At 47.4% G+C, this 15,343-nt stretch overlaps 1 protein-coding gene across 1 annotated transcript in view; it reads left to right on the top strand.

The window, feature by feature from the left end:
- The window catches only part of TLE2 (TLE family member 2, transcriptional corepressor), a gene marked incomplete at its 5' end in the record, with an annotated part of 68,350 nt that overhangs the window by 39,568 nt on the left and 13,439 nt on the right, over positions 1-15,343 (top strand). Inside the window, 3 exons of the mRNA XM_081321053.1 lie at positions 5,324-5,464; positions 12,320-12,443; positions 13,291-13,445. Of these exons, the coding sequence (XP_081177179.1) occupies positions 5,324-5,464; positions 12,320-12,443; positions 13,291-13,445 (420 nt within the window). The remainder of the gene's footprint in view (positions 1-5,323; positions 5,465-12,319; positions 12,444-13,290; positions 13,446-15,343) is intronic.

Genomic DNA, 15,343 nt, shown 5'->3' on the forward strand with positions numbered 1-15,343 from the left:
AAGTGTTCAATCGGAGTGCCCTCCGCAGAATTCCTGGGGTACAAAATAGACGGCAAGGGCATTCACCCCACCAACGCAAAAATACAGGCAATACAAGCCGCACCCCCCCCAAAAAATAGAACGGAGCTCCAGGCATTCCTAGGGCTCCTAAATTTCTACCATTCATTTCTACCCGCAAAAGCCACAATAGCAGAACCCCTTCATAGGCTCCTGGACAAAGGGGCCCCCTGGAAGTGGACTCCACTTCACAATGACAGCTTTAAACAGCTAAAACAATTACTTTCCAGCGATACAACCATATCGCACTACAACGAAACCAAACCCCTATGCATCGCCTGCGATGCTTCCCCTTATGGCATCGGGGCAGTCCTCAGCCACTCCCTTAACGATGGCACGCAAGCCCCGATCGCTTACTACTCAAGGACACTTTCAAAAACCGAGCGCAATTACGCGCAAATAGATAAGGAAGCCCTGGCTATTGTGGCTGGAATTAAAAAATTCCATGATTACCTCTATGGCAGACCCTTTAAAATCTATACAGACCACAAACCTCTCCTGGGCATATTCACATGGGACCGCCAAACCCCGCAAATTTTATCCCCGCGAATGCTTCGCTGGACGACATTCCTCTCTGCCTACTCCTATCAGTTGATCTACAAGCCTGGGAAGGAAATGTCCCACGCAGACGGCCTTAGCAGGCTCCCACTTCCCCAAATAGACCCTGATCCAGCCCCAGCCGGCCAAGTCCTGGCCATACAAGAACTCACTGAATGCCCAGTAACAGCTAGAGACATCGCACTTGCCACAACCAGGGACCCCACCCTCAGCAGGGTACTCTCATGGGTCACATCAGGTTGGCAATCAACCTGCCCCTCACCCTCCATCCAACCTTATTTTGCAAAAAGACAAGAGCTTTCAACACATTTAGGCTGCATCCTTTGGGGCTGCAGGGTAATAATCCCCTCATGCCACAGAGCAAAAGTTCTCCAAACACTACATGAGGGCCACCCTGGCATCTCAAAAATGAAGGCTCTGGCACGCAGCTACATCTGGTGGCCATCCTTAGACAGGGACATCGAGCAGCATGTAGCCGGCTGCTATCTCTGCCAGCAAACCAGACCCTCCCCTCCACACGCCCCGGTCCACAAATGGGAAACCACTTCCAATCCTTGGTCCCGCATCCACCTCGATTACGCAGGACCGTTCCAGGGACAAACATTTTTAATTATTGTAGATAGTTACTCTAAATGGCTGGAGGTTCTCCCGGTTTTCAAGCACCACATCAGAGGCCACTATTCAAGCCTTAAGGGGAGTTTTTGCCACCCACGGTCTACCAGATGTCATAATCACTGACAACGGACCTCAATTTACCTCCCGTGATTTCCAGATCTTCACGAGGAGGAACTGTATTAGACACGCAACATCGGCTCCGTTCCACCCGTCCAGCAATGGCCTCGCAGAGGTCATGGTAAAGACCACCAAAGACTCTCTGCGCAGAATGATCGTCGGGAACTGGCACCGTCGACTCGCCCGCTTCCTCCTCGCTCACCACTCCACTCCCGTGTCAACCACCGGTAAATCCCCAGCGGAACTAAGATGGGGTCGCCGACTGGTCACTCGACTTGACAGACTGCACCCAGACAGACCAGCGGCCGAAAAAACCAACAACTTGCCACACAAAACATTCTCTAAGGGACAAAATGTCTGGGCCCGAAATTATGGGGGAAGGGATAAATGGACCCAGGGGGTGGTTCTCGATCAAACCGGGCCCCTGTCATACACCATCAATGCTGGCTCGGGACTCACACTACGGAGACATGCAGATCAACTCCGACCCAGGTCACCCCCCAACACCTCCACGCCAGAAACAGCGGCGGAAGATCCTGCACCCCCCAGCACCGTTCACCCAGAGAATGTCCCCGATCCAGCCGACCTTCCTCCCGAGGAAGCCCCCGCAACAATGGAGAAACCGTCACCTCGCAGATCCACACGACAAAAAAGGCCGCCAGCATACTTACTGGACTTCGAATGGGCCGGGAATGCGCCAACAAGTTCTAACACTGTTAAAAGTTAAAAATAATTACCTTGTTCAGTTCAAGGGGGGGGGAAAGGGGTGCAATGTTCTGCAAACCATAATGACAGCTGTCATAGGCCGCATTTACGCGGCCGCACTGACAGCTGTCAAATCTGACACATGCGCAGACGCTCCCGCAAGCACACGCGGCCGTTTGACAGCTGTCAAACGCCGCGCATGCGCACACAGCCGCGAACTGTCAAAACCGCGGCTATCCCACAGCGGCAGCCGCGAGCTGTCAAATACTGACGCATGCGCATTCACCACTCATCTGTCAAACTCGCGGCAACCCCCGGCGGCCGCCGCGAGCTGTCAAAGTTGGCGCATGCGCAGTCGCGGCGACAAGCTGTCAAACACCGGCCGCCCGCCAAAACCAGCTGACAGGATTCCCTGCCTAGTTACCTGCTAAGCGCTGTCGCTGGGGAAATTTCTGCCCTAACAGCTGACTGATTGGCCCCCTGTTTTGGAGGGAAAATGCGCCCAGCTGATTTGCTGTCCCGATAGACAGCTACCTATATAAGCATGCTGTTTTACCGTTCCCGTTGTCCGGGCTGACTAAATAAACCTGTTAACGAAGACGCGTCTCCCTTGTCCTTCCTGCCGCTAAACCAGGTGCTCATCTCCGTTTCAAAGCCGAAGAGCCAGCGCTCGTCCGAGGACGTCTCCGTGGTCATGTGGCCGGCATGACTGGACGCCAAAGGCGCACGGAACGCTGTTACCTTCCCACCGTAGCGGTCCCTATTTTTCTACTTGCATTTTTTACGTCCTTTCGAACTGCTAGGTTGGCAGAAGCTGGGACGAGGAACAGGCGCTCACTCTGTTACGCGGCACTCGGGATTCGACCCGCCAAACTGCCGACCTTCTGATCGACAAGCTCAGCGTCCTAACCCACTGAGCCACCGCGTCCCTTTTCTGCATTAAGATAGTCCAAAGTAAATTTCATTTATTTGGGGCAGGTGGAATTGAGGGTCAGCCTGCTCCCTCCCTCCCTCCCTTCCCAACCTCTCCCTCCCTCTCTTACCAACCTTATTTGAGGCATTCAAAGTTATTTAAAAGAATAATAGAGTTGGAAGGGACCTTGGAGGTCTTCTAGTCCAACCCTCTGCTCATGCAGGAGACCCTATGCCATTTCAGAAAAATGATTGTCTTAATCTCTTTAAAATCTTCAGTGATGGAGCGCCCACAACTTCTGGAGGCAGGTTGTTCCACTGGCTAATTGTTCTAAGTCAGGAAATTTCTCCTTAGTTCCAGGTTGCTCCTCTCCTTGATTAGTTTCCATCCGTTGCTTCTTGTCCTGCCCTCAGGCGCTTTGGAGGATAGCTTGACTCCCTCTTCTTTGGGGCAGCCCCTGAGATACTGGAATACTGCTATCCTGTTCCCCCTCGTCCTTCTCTTCATTAAACTAGACATACCCTATTCCTGCAACCGTTCTCCGTATGTTTTTTAGCCGCCAGTCCCCACCTGAAATTGCAGCCTCAACTAATATTGTATGCAACTTGAGTTCAACTGAGAATTCCTTGAAAAAAGAAGAAGAAAAGGGCTAAATTCGATCTTCGTTTCCCTTTTTGCAATGGATATTTTGCATTTCCCACTGGTGGCTGGGGGATTCTGGGAACGGAAGTCCACACATCTTAAAGCTGCCAAAGAAGAACAGAATAAATGCTTGATTGTCATTTTGAACGTACACTGATCAGCATACATTAAAATGAAATTTCGTGGCAGACAGCTCTCAAAGGGCCACCCTCCAATGTGCACTACGTAAATAGGACAATAAGTAAATAAATACAGAATTGTGCATATACCCACATATATAACAGAAGAGAGACTACACAGTCTAGTTCGGATTATGTATACATGTGCATGGCGAGAGAGAAGTTGACCTAGAATTCAGGGCTGGGGAACCTTGGCTCTTTTATGGCTCGTGGACTTCAACTCCCAGAATTCCTGAGCCAGCCATGCTGAGTGGAAAGGGAGAGGTTTCCAAGCTGAGCCACGCTGGCTTAGGAATTCTGGGAGTTGAAGTCCACGAGTCATGAAGGGGCCAAGGTTGCCTACCCCTGTGACCTAGATGGTTTTAGTGCATCTTAGTATTAGACCAATAGCCAGTTCAGCATAGTGGTGAAGGCACCAGGCTAGAAACTGGGAGACTGTGAGTTCTAGTCCTGCCCTGGGCACAAAGCCAGCTGGTTGATCTTCAGCCAGTCCCTTTGTCTTAGCCCCAAGAAAGAGAAAATGGCAACCGACCTCTGAAAACCTTTGCCAGGGAAACTGTGCAGGCAGTATCCAAGAATAGGACACGATTAAACAATAAAATACTGTAAGTATCCTCAATTTACGACCACAACTGAGCCTAAAATTTCCATTGCTAAGCAAGACAGTCATTAAGTGAGTATTGCCCCATTTTAGGATCTTTCTTGCCACGGTCATTAAGTGAATTGTTAAGTTAGCTACACGGTTGCTAAGGGAATCTGGCTTCCTCATTGATTTTGCTTGTCTGAAGGTTGCAAAAGGTGATCGCCTAACCCCGGGGCACTAGCAACCGTCATAAATCTGAGTCAGTTGCTAAGCAGCTGAATTTTGATCACGTGACCACAGGGGATGCTGCAACAGTCGTAAGTGTGAAAAACGGTCTTCACTTTTTTCCAGTGCCGTTTTATTTATTTATTTATTTATTTAGTTATATTTATATACCGCCCTATTCCCTGAGGACTCAGGGCGGTTTACAGGGAATTAAAAATCCAAAATACAAAAATTAAGAACCAAATTAAAAATATTAAATTGACCCTGTAGTCAGTTAAAAAGAACCCCAAATTAAAAATTTCTCCTCAGTCTGGGCCCGAGAGCTCGAAGAGCCAGGTCTTCAGGCCCCGGCGGAATGATCGGAGGTCGGGGGCAGTCCTCAGCTCCACCGGCAGCTGGTTCCAGAGGGCAGGCGCCCCCACCGAGAAGGCCCTATCCCTGGGTGTCACCCGCCGGCAATCTCTTACCGGCGGGACCCAGAGCAGACCCTCCCTGTGGGAGCGCACTGGGCGAAGGGCGTTTGATGCCGTTTTAACTTTGAACGGTCACTAAACAAATGGATGTAAGTCGAGGACTACCTGTATGAGATTAGGTGTCTTTGTCGGCTTGTCATTCTACAGTGGCTCAATCCAATCTTTTGTTTTTCAACCTATTTTTGCAGTGTCTCCCTATGATGCCCAGTATCTCGACAAAATTGAAGGTCTGAAATCTGTTTTTTTCCCCTTCCAGGACCCTCCTTCTGAGCACGAGAGCCCACTCTGTGCCTCTTCTGCCCAACTCCTGCCCAGCCAAAGGGGCTTTACGAACAGTCCAGCCTCACTGGCATCCAGTCGCAGCACCACACCTGTCAAAGGCAGGGACCTGAATTTGGTAAGTAGAAAGGTGGTTACAACTCATTGGCTGTGTCTACACCAGAGGTCCCCAACTTTTTGGGCACCAGGGACCGGTTCCATAGAGAAAGGTTTTTCCGCAGACCGGACACTACGTGGTTTTGTGTGCTGCCTGCATCGTGAGGATAGGGCTTTGCTTCTTTGTGCGGACCGGTTGCTGGCATGCTACGGCCCGGTACCGCTCGATGGACCGGGAGTTGGGGACTCCTGGTCTACACGACTCCCCCTCCTCCTTGAATGGATAGCTGATTTACCATTTAGCAATAGCACTTAGACTAATATACCGCTTCACAGAGCTTTACAGCTCCCCCCTAAGCGGGTTGTAGAGTCAGCCTCAACAATCTGGGTCCCCATTTTACCGACCTCGGAAGGACGGAAGGCTGAGTCAACCTTGAGCCGGTCAGGATCGAACTGCTGGCAGTGGGCAGAGTCGGCCTGCAATGCTGCATTCTAACCCCGGCTTCTCTGCACCACCAGATAAGCGCTTCTGGGATTTAAGGAGGGTGAGGCCTCCATCACTTCCTCCTCAGAGGGATTCCATGCCAGCCACTTTCTTAATTCCACCCCCGGCTTCAGTGGCCGATTCCACCACAGGCCATGATGCATAGGGTGGAAAGGCAAGCCAGGTGACCTGCCTCCTTCTTCCATTGGAGCATCACGGCTTCGCTTATTTATTTAGCGTATGGCTGGTCACACACAGAATTAAAAGCACTTCATATTTACAAGTTAGAACAGTTAAAACATTTTTTTAAAAAAAGAAGCAATTATAAAACCTAAGAGGAAAACAGAAATAACATTTCAGAGTTTAATGTCGAGTTTGGAAATCCAGTCAGTAGCTGCCGTTGTTACGCAGAGGAAGTCCTTAAAATCTCCTGGGTATCTTCTATTAGTGCATTCCCTCACTATATGTTGGATAGTCTGTCGGGGAGCCCTGCAATCACATTGGGCTGAAGGTGTCTTTCCCCATTTATACAGAGAATCGGCACACACCCCATGAGTCGTTCTAATTCTATTGTAAGTCACCCATATGTGTCGGGGTAGGTTAAATCCTGGAGGTATACTATTAGGATTAACTAGTCAAGGAGAGAAGCAACCTAGAACTAAGGAGAAACCTCCTGACAGAACAATTAACCAGTGGAACAACCTGCCTCCAGAGGTGGTGAATGCTCCAACACTGGAGGTTTTTAAGAAGAGACTGGACAGCCATTTGCCTGAAATGGTATAAGGTTTCCTGCCTGAGCAGGGGGTTGGACTAGATGACCTCCAAGGTCCCTTCCAACTTTATTATTATTATTAAGTAAGTGAAGTGGGCCTTAGAAAAGCTGAGCAACAACAAAGCTAGTGGAGGTGACAGTATTCCAGCTGAGCTATTCAAAATCTTAAAAGACAGTGCAGTAAAAGTGCTACACTCAATTTGCCAGCAAATTTGGAAAACTCAACAGTGGCCACAGGATTGGAAAAGATCAGTTTACATTCCAATTCCAAAGAAAGGCAGTGCCAAAGAATGTTCAAACTATCGCACCGTTGCACTCATTTCTCATGCTAGTAAAGTCATGCTTAAAATCCTACAAGCTAGACTTCAGCAGTATGTGGATCGAGAACTACCAGAAGTACAGGCAGGATTTCGAAGAGGCAGAGGAACTAGAGATCAAATTGCTAACATACGCTGGATCATGGAGAAAGCTAGGGAGTTCCAGAAAAACATCTACTTCTGCTTCATTGACTATGCTAAAGCCTTTGATTGTGTGGATCATAACAAACTGTGGCAAGTTCTTAAAGAGATGGGAGTACCAGACCATCTTATTTGTCTCTTGAGAAACCTATATGCGGGTCAAGAAGCAACAGTGAGAACTGGACACGGAACCACTGATTGGTTCAAAATTGGGAAAGGAGTCCGGCAAGGCTGTATACTGTCACCCTGCCTATTTAACTTATATGCAGAGCACATCATGAGAAAGGCAGGGCTAGATGAATCAAAAGTTGGAATTAAGATTGCTGGAAGAAATATCAACAACCTAAGATACGCAGATGATACCACTCTAATGGCAGAAAGTGAAGAAGAACTAAAGAGCCTCTTGTTGCGGGTGAAGAAGGAGAGTGCAAAACTTGGGTTGAAACTTAACATTAAGAAAACCAAGATCATGGCCTCTGGCCCTCTCAATTCCTGGCAAATAGATGGGGAAGAAATGGAGGTAGTGACAGATTTTGTTTTCCTGGGCTCCAAGATCACTGCAGATGGGGACTGTAGCCAAGAAATTAAAAGACGCTTGCTCCTGGGGAGGAAAGCCATGGCAAATCTAGACAGCACACTAAAAAGCAGAGACATCACCCTGTCAACAAAAGTGCGTATAGTCAAGGCTATGGTCTTCCCAGTTGCAATGTATGGCAGTGAAAGCTGGACCATAAGAAAGGCTGAGCGCCAAAGAATTGAAGCCTTTGAGCTATGGTGCTGGAGAAGACTCCTGCGAGTCCCTTGGACTGCAAGGCGATCAAACCGGTCAGTCCTAGAGGAGATCAACCCTGACTGCTCTTTAGAAGGCCAGATCCTGAAGCTAAAACTCAAATACTTTGGCCACCTAATGAGAAGGAAGGACTCACTGGAGAAGAGCCTAATGCTGGGAAAGATTGAGGGCAATAGAAGAAGGGGACGACAGAGAATGAGGTGGTTGGATGGAGTCACTGAAACAGTAGGCGTGAGCTTAGATGGACTCCAGAAGATGGTAGAGGACAGGAAGGCCTGGAGGAACATTGTCCATAGGGTCGCGATGGGTCGGACACGACTTCGCAACTAACAACAATATGCTCAGAAATATCTTGGGAGGTATAGCTACTCCATGCTTCCATCCACTTTTGTGTGGTGCTCTGATGTTCGGCCAGCAGCTTAAACGCTGTGAGGAGCGGTGGATTTCTTGACTTTAATCGACATCTTAAGAGATCAGAGGTGTAACCATGAATGGGTAGGGAGGAGGTTAGCAGGAGCTTACTATACTCCCGAATGAGAGCTTCTTGTCGTCGTAAGTGCAGGGGGAGTATGTGGCTAAGAACTGGTAGCCAATGAATAGGTGTAGATTTTATGCACCCAGTAATTAATCTCATCGTATGGTTGAGTTGAGCATCAACAAGTCTTGTATGTGAGCTGTTTATCCATACAGGTGCGCAGTATTCCGCTACAGAGTCGCAAAGCCCAAGGGCTGCGCATCGAAGAGTTGGAGCTGAAGCTCCCCAAGTTGTTCCGCACAGTTTTTGCAGAATGTTGTTTTTGCTGTTAACTTTGGCAGCCAAATTCTGAATATGTTTTTTAAAAGACAGGGTCCTGTCTAAGGTGACCCCCAGGTATTTTGGTGTTGCCTCATATGGGAGCAGTTTGTTATTTAGATATACATAGACTTATATACCGCTTCACAGTGCTCTACAGCCCTCTCTGAGCGGTTTACGGAGCCAGCATCTTGTTCACCCCCCCAATCTGGATACTCATTTTACTGACCTCAGAAGGATGGAAGGCTGAGTCAACTCTGAGTCGGTCAGGATCAAACTCCTGACAGTGGGCAGAGTCAGGCTGCAATACTGCATTCAAACCACTCCGCCACCAAGGCTCCTATTTTTTTCCCTTACTTTTGCTATACACGTAGTCCTCAACGTATGACCACAATTGAGCCCAAATTTTCTGCTGCTAAGCGAAACCTGAGTTAAGTGATTTTTTGCCCCATTTTGTGACTTTTCTTGGCACGGTTGTTAAGTGAATCGCTGCAGTTGTTAAGTTAGTAAGAGAGTTCGTAAGTGAGTCCGGCTTCCCCCTTGACTTTGCTTGTGGGAAGGTCGCAAAAGGGGATCACATGACCCCGGGACTGTGCCACCGTCGTAAATATGAGTCAGTTGCCAAGCATCTGACTTTTGATCGTGTGACCCTGGGGATGCTGCAACGGTTGTCGGTGTGAAAAATGGTCATAACTCACTTTTTCCAATGCTGTTGTAACTTTGGTCACTAAATGAACCATTGTAAGTCGAGGACTACCTTTATATCAAGCACAGCCAGGGTTGCAAATGCTGCCCCACTCAATGTGCTATTTTAGGAACATAATTTTTAAAATCCTTCTTAAACATAATTCAGTGATTGACTGATGGACTGATTTGTCTCCAAGAATCCAGGGAGTTTATATGAAAAATTCAAAATGAGGGTAGTCCTTGACTTAGATCTATTCATTTAACAACAACAACAACAATAATAAAGTTGGACGGGACCTTGGAGGTCATCTAGTCCAACCCCCTGCTCGGGCAGGAAACCCTATACCATTTCAGACAAACGGCTGTGCAGTCTCTTCTTAAAAACTTCCAGTGTTGGAGCATTCACCGCTTCTGGAGGCAGGTAGTTCCACTGATTAATTGTTCTCACTGTCAGGAAGTTTCTCCTTAGTTCTAGGTTGCTTCTCTCCTTGACTAGTTTCCATCCGTTGCTTCTTGTCCTGCTTTCAGGTGCTTTGGAGAATAGCTTGACTGCCTCTTCTTTGGGGCAGCCCCTGAGATATTGCAAGACTGCTATCCTGTCCCCCCTGGTCCTTCTCTTCGTTAAACTAGACATACCCAATTCCAGCAACTGTTCTTTATATGTTTAGTGACCGTTCGAAGTTACAATGGCACTCATTATGACAGTTGCAGCATCCCCAGGTGATCAAAATTCAGATGCTTGGCAACCGGCATGAACTTATGACGGTTGCACTGTCCCCAAGTCAGGTGATCACCATTTGCCACCTTCTCAGCTGGCTTCCAACAAGCACTCAATGGCGGAAGCCAGATTCATTTAACGACCGCAGGATTCCCTTAACCACTGCAGCGATTTGCTCAACAACTTTGGCAAAAAAAAAAAAGGCCGCAGAATGGGGCAAAACTCACTGAACAACGGCCTTGCTTAGCAAACGGAAGATTTGGGCTCACTTGTGATCATAAGTCGAGGACCACCTGCACCAGGAGGCAAAAGATCTAAAAAAAAGCAAACTGCGCTTTGGAGAAATACATCCAGACCGCTTTCAAACCTCCGTCCACACAACTAAATAATAAATAAACCAGAGGACTTTGAGGGACCGCATTCTCAAAAATCCAAACCCAGAAACTGGGGGGGGGGGAAAGTGAATATTGCAGAGGAATGAAAAGGGGCAGCTGGCAAGACGGGGGAGCCCCCTCCCGCCACGACAGACGGACAGACAGACGGAACATCTGGGCTGAGAAGATGCTTTTGCAATTCCGTGCCGCTGGTGACACCGGTTGCTAGGCTTCCTCTGTGCCTGTTTTCCCTTTTTCTCCCCTCCCCTCCCCTTCCCCGTTCTCCCCGCCCCACTTTGGCTCCCCTGGGCTTCCCGTGCCCCCTCCTCAAAACCTGGGGAGCTCCGTTAATTAGCGGCCCACCAAGGGCTTTGAATTCCAGGGAGGATTTTAATGTATAATTAATTGCTATTAGGGCAGGCACGCAGAAGGGAGGGGAGGGGGAAGGGAGGGGCTGGCCAAGAAACCTGTGTGTTATTGTGTGTGTATATGAGAGAGAGAGAGAGAGAGAGAGAGAGAGAGAGAAAGAAAGAAAGAGAGAGAGAGAGAGATATATTGCCAGACCATCTGGGCTGGCTTGGGGAGTAGAAGTGGGGGAAAAAAAACCTGGAAAAAAAATGCAGAAGTGGGGATCAATTTTGCAACCCTGTTTCCCCCCCTTTTATTTATTTATTTATTTATTTATTTATTTATTTATTTATTTATTTATTTATTTATTTATTTATTTATTTATTTATTTATTTATTTATTTATTTATTTATTTATTGCAGCCTGGGAGAACCCCACTCTCCTTTCCTGGATTGCTTATTTCCCCCTCTTTCTTGATGGATACAAACGGGTGAAATCCGCACTCGAGGCTGCATCCCCACTGTGCAGATTCGATCTGCTGGCAAGATTGTAGAACTTGAGGTGGTGTTGATTGAGCTGTCTCACCCATCAGCCCCAGCCAAGAGAAGGAGGCAAAGCTGGGACTGGGAATACCTTTCCTCTGAATCCAGAACCAGCCCTGCTGTGTGGGACCAACAGAATGGGGTTCAATAGAAGCCAAAGAAAAGTAGACTCTGGGTGTTTGTTTGTTTTTTTCTTTTCAAGACGTGTTTTCCCCAAAGCTGGTACTCGGTGGACATCAGCTCCCAGAATTCCCAGCCTGGTTTTAAGATCCTAATCTATCCAGAGAGCACAATGTTGCAGCAGCTGGCAGGACGGCTGTAAAAATCAGGGTTCAGTTAGCTAGTTCCCCAGCCAGCATCCATGGACTTCAACTCCCAGAATTCCTCAGCCAGTATTTGTGGATTTCAACTCCCAGCATTCTTTAGCCAGCATTTGTGGACTTCAACTCCCAGAATTCCTCAGCCAGTATTTGTGGACTTCAACTCCCAGTATTCCTTAGCCAACATTTGTAGACTTCAGCTTCCAGAATTCTCCAGTCAACATGTGTGGACTTCAACTCCCAGAATTCCCCAGCCAGCATTGCGGAAAATTGAAATCCACACTTCAACAACTTGCCAAGTTTGGAAAACATGCTTGCTGAGGAATTCTGGGAGTCGAAGTCCACATGTTGACTGGGGAATTCTGGGAGCTGAAGTTCACAAATGCTGGCTGAGGAATTCTGGGAGTCAAAGTCCCCACATCCTGTTGCCGAAAGTGACCAATGAGGTAATTCAATCGGGATGTAAAGGTAAGACATTCCTCCCCAATCTGTCCCATTCAGGTAGACTGCCATAGGTCCTGGAGGCTCCATCTAACAAATCGACAAAACTTTTACCGAACTGCCGTACTTAAATCAGTCTTTTGTTTCCAGAACGAAACCAATCCAGCTTCTTCCAAATCAGCCAGTTTGTCTCCAGTCTCTGAAATACTCACTCCCCGAGCCGGCCCGAGTTACGTGCCTCAGATTGCAAAGCCGTCCACCAGCGACGTTATCAGTGAGTCATTGACTGGGGTTCTTGCTTTCTTACTTCTATTTATTTCTGCCAATTTCTATATTGTTTGCCAAGATCATCTAAAACAACGTTGGCATTTTCAGGACCCTGAGCTGGCCATGTTTTGGGAGACAGAGGATCATCCTTCTTAGTGACCACTTTCTCAAAATGCTTCCAGCTTCCGGCCACTGGCAGTGGGGTCCTTAATGTGAGAAAAATGCAACTCAGAAGTTGCTTAAACGTCCAGGTAGTCCTTGACTTAACAACAGTTCGTTTAGTGACTGTTCAAAGTTAAAACGGCATTGAACAAGTGACCTGTGATCATTTTTCACACTGACGACCGTTGCAGCATCCCCGTGGTCATGAAAATAAAATTAAAGGCTTGTTTATTTTTATTTGACACCCCCCCCCAGCTTTCCATGGACAACACCGATCCTCAAATTATTTGCATTTCTTGCTGTTTATTTTGGTTTGTATTTTGTGTTTTTTACATTAAGCTTAGAGTTTGGGAGCTACTTAAGGTAAGTTGGAACATCAGAAGTGATTGGATGAACAAGGAAATGATTTTTGCAAAATTTACGACCTCTCTGCATCACCAAATCAAATCAAGATTGTGCAACTCCCCCCTCCACACACAGTCTGGAATTTCTGCTTGGCCAATCCAAATATGTTGGTTTAAAACAGGGGTCTTCAAATTCGGCCCTTTTATGACTGGCTGAGGAATTCTGGGAGTTGAAGTCCACAAGTCATAAAAGGGCCAAGTTTGAAGACCCCTGTTGTAAGTCAAGGACTACCTGTAAACTGGCTGAAAAGAACAAACCTCTTCTTTTGTCTCTCTCTCTCAAATAAGCCTTGCGGAGTCCGCTAAATTCTTTCACCAGCAATTTTGCTTCGCCCTTCGGGGTGATGCCTCACGCCGGCCTCAATGGCGAATTAGCTGCACCGAGTTCCTACGTCGGCATCCATCTTTCTGCAGGCCCTGGAGGATACGGACGGTCTCCGCTGGTGAGCTTTGGGGCCGCCTTCCGAATTTGGGGGTGGGAGGAGGCCTTTAAAAGGGAGCAAATTGAAATGAAGCCCAGTTGTGTCAAACTTTCTGACCACCATCAGTCTTTGTGAAGAAGGTGTCTCAGAAAAATATACTAAACTAGCAGTGTTTCTCAACCTTAGAAACTTTAAGGCAGGGGTCCTCAAACTTGGCCCTTTTATGACTTGTGGACTTCAACTGGGCGCTATCTAACAAAATGAGATTCAATGGTGAAAAAAAGTAAGGTTCTACATTTAGGCAAGAAAAGCCAAATGCACAGGTATACTATAAGGAGTACCTTGCTCAATAGTAGCAATTGTGAGAGGGATCTCGGAGTCCTAGTGGACAATCACTTACATATATGAGCCAGCCGTGTGCTGCAGCTGCCAAAAAAGCCAACACAGTGCTAGGCTGCATTAACAGAGGGATAGAATCAAGATCACGTGAAGTGTTAATACCACTTTACAATGCCTTGGTAAGGCCACACTTGGAATACTGCATCCAGTTTTGGTCACCACGATGTAAAAAAGATGTTGAGACTCTAGAAAGAGCGCAGAGAAGAGCAACAAAGATGATTAGGGGACTGGAGGCTAAAACATATAAGGAACGGTTGCTGGGATTGGGAATGTGCACTTTAATGAAGAGAAGAACGAGGGGTGACATGATAGCATTGTTCCAATATCTCAGGGGCTGCCCCAAAGAAGAGGCAGTCAAGCTAATCTCCAAAGAACCTGAGAACAGGACAAGAAGCAACGGATGGAAACTAACCAAGGAGAGAAGCAACCTAGAACTAAGGAGAAACTTCCTGTCCGTGAGAACAATTAACCAGTGGAACTACCTGCCTCCAGAAGCGGTGAATGCTCCAACACTGGAAGTTTTAAAGAAGAGACTGGATAGCCATTTGTCTGAAATGGTATAGAGCAGGGGTAGGCAACCTTGGCTCTTTTATGACTGTGGACTTCAACTCCCAGAATTCCTGAGCCAGCCCTGGTATAGGGTTTCCTGCCAGCGTGCCTGGCTGAGGAATTCCGGGAGTTGAAGTTGAAGTCCACAAGTCATAAAAAGGGCCAGGTTTGAAGACCCCTGCTTTAAGGTGTATGGACCAACTCCCAGAATTCCCCAGCCAGCATGGGGAGTACTTGATGATTTGTACTGGCCCCTTCAGCATGAGGAGGGATGGACTTGATGATCTTTAGTATTCCCTTCAACTTTACAGTTCCGAGGCAGGAATGTAGCAGGTGTCTCAGAATAATGACTAGCAGTGCTGACTGAGGAATTCTGGGAATTGAAGCCCACAAGTCTTAAAGTTGCCATAGCCCTTCAGCACGAGGAGGGATGGACTTGATGATCTTTATTGTTCCCTTCAACTTTACAACTCCGAGGCAAGGAGGTAGCAGGGGTCTCAGAATAATGGCTAACGGGGATTCTGGGAATTGAAATCCACCCATCTTAAAGTGGCTCAAGTTTGAGAAACACAGATAAAATGTCCAAGCAAGGCCTTTGCTCCTTCTTTTAAGGAAGATGTGAGGCTCTAGCCCTCATGGTTTTGAATGTATTAATCCATTTGATCTATGCCTCTGTCTTTCTGCTCTGGCGAGTGTTCAAATTGGCTGAAGGGACGAATTAAGGAAGAAAAAGGGACATTGCATTGTATGGCTTGGTTCTTTGTCAATATATGCAATTTTGTACTTTTCCATACATACTCTATAGACTAGCCACTTCTATAACATCAGAGCTGAGTGTCAACGCTGCTAACATTGGATGTTCTTGCATTGACAACAGATGGAAATGTAGCCATCTTTTCCCTTTTGCTTTTAGAGTTAGATGATGCTGGGAGGGGGGTGGATGTGAATGAGAGTCCAGCCAGACATAACAA

This window comes from Vipera berus (genome assembly GCF_964194415.1).
Source record: "Vipera berus genome assembly, chromosome: 1".
Taxonomy (NCBI): domain Eukaryota; kingdom Metazoa; phylum Chordata; class Lepidosauria; order Squamata; family Viperidae; genus Vipera; species Vipera berus.